Source organism: Scomber japonicus, chromosome 14, assembly GCF_027409825.1.
Source record: "Scomber japonicus isolate fScoJap1 chromosome 14, fScoJap1.pri, whole genome shotgun sequence".
NCBI classification, from domain to species: domain Eukaryota; kingdom Metazoa; phylum Chordata; class Actinopteri; order Scombriformes; family Scombridae; genus Scomber; species Scomber japonicus.
The window spans coordinates 1,135,631-1,141,367 of record NC_070591.1 but is presented as its reverse complement, the minus strand read 5'-3'; the positions used below and the strand labels follow the sequence as shown (position 1 = coordinate 1,141,367).

General features: G+C 41.7%; 1 protein-coding gene across 1 annotated transcript in view; it reads right to left on the bottom strand.

The window, feature by feature from the left end:
* Positions 1–5,055, bottom strand: part of LOC128373226 (NLR family CARD domain-containing protein 3-like) — a 10,084-nt gene extending 5,029 nt beyond the window's left edge. The window contains exons 1-4 of the mRNA XM_053333520.1: positions 4,928–5,055; positions 1,955–2,190; positions 514–1,831; positions 1–462 (exon numbers count right to left, since the gene is read on the bottom strand). The exon at positions 1–462 is cut by the window's left edge and continues 18 nt beyond it. Coding sequence (XP_053189495.1) covers positions 1–462; positions 514–1,831; positions 1,955–2,190; positions 4,928–5,055 — 2,144 coding nt within the window. The remainder of the gene's footprint in view (positions 463–513; positions 1,832–1,954; positions 2,191–4,927) is intronic.
* Positions 5,056–5,737: the final 682 nt, after the last annotated feature.

The following is a 5,737-nucleotide window of genomic DNA, read 5'->3' as shown; positions in this document are numbered from 1 at the left end:
CTCACAGCTGGGATCAGTCTCAGTTGTCCTTCCTCTGATGCGTTGTACTTTGTCAGGTTAAACTCATCCAGAACTTCCTCTGACATCTGCAGCATGTAGGCCAGAGCTGAGCAGTCAAACACAGAGAGTTCCTTCTCTGATCTGTCCTCTGACTTCAGGAACTGTTGGATCTCCTGATGTACTGAGCGGTCGTTCATCTCCATCAGACAGTGGAAGATGTTGATGCTTCTGTCAGGAGAGATATCACCACTGTTCATCTCCTTCAGGTTGTTGATGACTCTCTGGATGGTTTCTGGACTGTTGTCTGTCTGACCCAGCAGGCCTCCTAAGAGACTCTGGTTGGACTCCAGAGAGAGGCCATGAAGGAAGCGGACAAACAGGTCCAGGTGGCCATTTTTACTTCTGAGAGATTTCTCCATGACTCTCTTCAGGAAGTCATCAAGAGATGTTAAACCATGATCACTGTCAGATGGATTGTTTCTGAAATAACTTGAAACTTTCTTGAGGAAAGACTTTGGTTCTCTCAGGAAGTCCTCCAGTATCTTTGTCTTCCTGCTGGTGCAACAGTGGTACATGTAGACTGCAGCCAGAAACTCCTGAATGCTCAGATGAACAAAGCTGTAGACTGTTTTCTGGAAGATCACACTCTCTCTTTTGAAGATCTCTGTACAAACTCCTGATAACACAGAGGCCTCTGTGACATCAAGACCACACTGCTTCAGGTCTTCTTGGTAGAACAGGATGTTTCCTTTCTCCAGTTGTTCAAACGCCAGCCTCCCCAGCTTCAGAAGAAGGTTCCTGTCAGCCTCTGTCAGCTCCTGTGGACTCGTCTCATGTCCCTCATCATACTTGTTCTTCTTCCTCTTTGTCTGAACCAGCAGGAAGTGTGAGTACATGTCAGTCAGGGTCTTGGGCAGCTCTCCTCTCTGGTCTGGAGTCAACATATGGTCCAGAACTGTAGCAGTGATCCAGCAGAAGACTGGGATGTGACACATGATGTGGAGGCTCCTGGATGTCTTGATGTGTGAGATGATTTTGCTGGACTGCTCTTCATCACTGAATCTCCTCCTGAAGTACTCCTCCTTCTGGGGGTCAGTGAAGCCTCGTACTTCTGTTACCCTGCTGACACATGAAGGAGGGATCTGATTGGCTGCTGCAGGTCGGGAAGTTATCCAGATGAGAGCCGAGGGAAGCAGCTTCCCCTTGATGAGGTTTGTCAGCAGCACGCTGACTGATGACTTCTGTGTGACATCAGACACGACCTCACTGTTGTTGAAATCCAGTGAAAGTCTGCTTTCATCCAGGCCGTCAAAGATGAACAAAACTTTACAGACAGCGAGCTTCTCTGCTGTGAGCTTCTGTAATGTTGGATAGAAAACATGGATCAGCATGAGCAGACTGTACTGCTCATCTTTGATCAAGTTCAGCGACCTGAATGAGAACAGAATCAGCAGACTGATATCTTGGTTGTTGGAGCGCTGTGCCCAGTCCAGAGTGAACTTCAGCACTGAGAAGGTTTTTCCAACGCCAGCGACGCCGTTCATCAGAACCACTCTGATGTGTTTCTGTTGGTCAGGTAAGACTTTAAAGATGTCGTGACACTTGATTGGAGCGTCATGGAGGGTCTTCATCTTGGAAGCTGTTTCAAGCTGCCTCACCTCATGTTGGGTATTAACCTCTTCACTCTGTCCCTCTGTGATGTGGACCTCAGTGAAGATGCTGATGAGGAAGGTTTTAGTTCCTGCTTCATCGGTTCCTTGAGTCACACATTCACATGTGCTGCTCAGACTGATCTGATGTTCATCTAAAACCTCCTGCAGACCACTTTCTGCTGAAAGAGAAGAAAAAAGGTAGAATGAAACAGAAATCAGTGTGAGTGTTAATGTTCAGTAGGATAGAGGAGGTAGATTCCTGTTTGAGATGATGACATCAGCAGACAGATCTTCAGTCTTACTTTGTACAGTGCTGGTCTGATTGTCTGTCTGCAGTCCAGGTCTGGTTCTGGATCTTTCTGCACACTGGGGACAGGAGGAGTCTCCTGATGAAGCAGACCGGTCCCAGTATGAGGTGATGCACTGTCTGCAGAACCAGTGTCCACAGCTGGTAGAGACTGGATCCTTCAGGATGTCCTGACACAAAGAACAGCAGGACAGCTGCTCCTCCACAGAAACAGCCCTCCTCTTCCTCTCTCTGTGGACATGAACACATTCTTTATGTCACATGACATTAGTGGAGGCCAACCGACAGCTCACAAGCTGCATGCAGCTCTTTCCCCACATAAACAGTCCAGACTGTCAGTATTTACACACTTACACCGTTTCTGTTCTTCAGACTCTGAGATTCAACACATTCAATTTAAAATGAAATAATATATAGTAAGATTACAAGAGTTCAACATTAATTAGACAAAGAAGAAGAAGAAGACTGCAAGCTAGTAAACATGGATGTAAACAATGCAGGATTTAAAATAGATGTTTGATGAGGAGGGAAGTGGATTCAACATATTAGGTAGACCACAAGGAGACACACAATGTGTTTTGGTAAGTAAGTCAATGTGAACATGACTTTAGTCTGTTAGAAAACTCCACAGGCTCCTTTAAGCTACTCTGATCCATTAAAAGTCAGGAACAATAAGCAGGAGGAAACTGAGCCAAACAGAAAAGTCCACTAGTGAAAAATAACAGACTGCTGCTCTTTTGTGTTGTGCTGCTGAACAGAGAGCTCTGCTAAATATCTTCATAATGCATCTTTTCATGAGTGTTTCTCTCTCTCTGTTTCTGCTATAGTCTCTCTCCCTCTGTGTGAGTGTGATACAACACTTTGACACATTTGACTTTTCCCAAACATCAGACTCAGTTTCCTCTGCTGCAGTGGTCAGTCTGCAGTCTGATAAATCAGCAACAATCACATTAAGAATATATCAAGAATTAAAGGACTTATGTCTCAGCAGGGTTTATTAAATATTGTCCATGCATTTATCTTCAGCAGACTGGACTACTGTAACAGAGTCTTTACAGGTCTCCCTAAAAAGTCCATCAGACAGCTGCAGCTGATTCAGAGTCACTAAGACCAAGAAAGTGGATCACATCAGTCCAGTTCTCAGATCTTTACACTGACTTCCTGTCTGTCAGAGAATAGACTTTAAAATCCTGCTGCTGGTTTATAAGCACTGAATGATTTAGAGCCAAAACACATTTCTGATGTTCTGCTACGTTATGAAGCATCCAGACCTCTCAGCTGGTCTGGATCAGGTCTGCTTTCTGTCCTCAGAGTCCAAACTAAACCTGGGGAAACACAGTTCAGGTTTTATTCTCCACATATCTGAACAAACTCCCAGAAGACTGAAGGTCTGCTCCAACTCTCAGTTCTTTAAATCACAGCTGAAGACGTTTCTGTTTGCTGCTTTTTATTAAATCATCTTTAGGGTTAATATCTCACACTGCACTGTGACTCTTTATTCTGCTGTTTATCTGTTTTATTCTATTTTACATTCATTTTATTTCCAATTTAACACTTTTTTCAACATTTTGCCATATGTTGTTTTTATATCCTGTCTTGATGTGTTTCATGTTTTATATGAATCACTTTGAATTGTCTTGTTGTTGAAATGTTCTATACAATAAACGTGTCTTGTCTTCTTCATGTGTAAACACTGTGAATGAATATGACACATCCTGAACATTTATCTCCTGTAAACTCACAGTGTGTTTGTAGAGTCTGATGCATGCATGAAGTCTGACTGAATCATTTACACACATTTTCATGAGCTGCACAGCTTTGATAAACACATCAGCTTTATATTTAAATGTCTGAACCTGCTGCAGAAGATCTTCAGACTCTCACTGATAACTGATGGAGATGGTTTAGTAGAGTGTGTGTTGTCAGTCAGTGGTGTTTGATTTTAAATGATATTAAACTGAATCATCTTCAGGTCAGTTTACAGTAGAAACAGTCTCTTACTTTGTGTCTGAGGGTCCAGGTTCATTACTGAAGTCTGGAACAAGACCTTTAGACCAGTCACTCTTCATAGACAGACAGCTGGATATTACAGACTCTGCTCCGTCCTCCTCTTCCTCCTCTTTCTTCATCTTCTGCAGTCTGAGAGGTAAACCAGTAACACTGGAGACACACACACATACACAGTAGAATAAACCCAGTCCTGCCTCTCAACCTGGTCAAACAGAATTAGATAAATGTTAGTCCTTAAACAGTCAATCTATGTTGTTCACTGTATATTTTTTGTATAAAAAATATTAAATTTTTTTCTGTCTGTAGCTCAGAACCAACAAGACATTTTCATCTACTTTGGCAGTTAGCATTTTATCATCTTATCTTTATAGTCTGAATGGACTTTCAACTTTACTCCCTACCTGTCCGCTCCTCCCCCATTCTTTACTTTAGGTCATATGTGTATGTGTGTGAGAGAGAGAGAGAGAGAAAGAGAAGGGGGAACTCCATAAACCAGGTGTACCCTAAATCTTAATTCTCTGTCGGTCAGACAAAACCAGACGTGTGATGAAATCCTCTGTAGACCAGACCTCCTCATTTAATAACACTCAGTTCGGTTTTTGAAGGATGCGACCCCTGAATTCAGACAGCTGTGTCTCAATCCTTTAAAGACTGTATTTGAAGACTGAATGTCTCACAGCATTGTGATCAAGGTTGTCCCATTTTAAAGTCTCCTTCATTGTCCATAGCTGTGTCCCAGCTTTTCATGAGCTGCACATATATATCATACATGATAAACACATCAGCTCATACTTTATATTTAAATGTCTGAACCTGCTGCAGAAGATCTTCAGACTCTCACTGATAACTGATGGAGATGGTTTAGTAGAGTGTGTGTTGTCAGTCAGTGGTGTTTGATTTTAAATGATATTAAACTGAATCATCTTCAGGTCAGTTTACAGTAGAAACAGTCTCTTACTTTGTGTCTGAGGGTCCAGGTTCATTACTGAAGAGTGGAGGACGATCATTAGACCAGTCACTCTTCATAGACAGACAGCTGGATATTACAGACTCTGCTCCGTCCTCCTCTTCCTCCTCTTTCTTCATCTTCTGGAGTCTGAGAGGTAAACCAGTAACACTGGAGACACACACACATACACAGTATAATAAACCCAGTCCTGCCTCTCAACTTAGTAGCTTCTTATTAGTTGACATGACTTTAACTACAACCATGTGTGTTTTCTAGTCATCACAAAGAGAAACTACATTTTCCTGTAAAACCAGTTGTAGCACAAATGCAACCCCTATAATAAATTCTTATGATAAAAATAAAGATTATGAACAGTGCTAAATCTGTATTATGATAATTTAGTCTCTTCAAATGTTTCAAAATGCTTCAACAGACAATAAAACCACAACAGATTACATAAAAGTAAAGACAGTAAAGTTACTATTAAGGCAGAGCAGTGCTGAGGTCGATCAACAACAAATAATATATTATTATATTACAGAGATAAATATGTGAGCAGTTGTTCTTGTGCTGCAGTGTTTCAGATCACCTCTTATCTCAAACACACTTTTCTTGAATGTGAGGACGCAGAAACCAGGAAAAGAACAGGAAACGACTTTTGAAGACGTTGAACGAACAATTTCAGATTATTCTGACACACTTTAATCAACTAAACAATGAATGTGATAAATAATCATCAGATTGATCAATAATGACAGTAATCATTATTTACAGTCCTGATATTAACACTCACCTGCCTCAGACTTGCTGTTTTCCTCC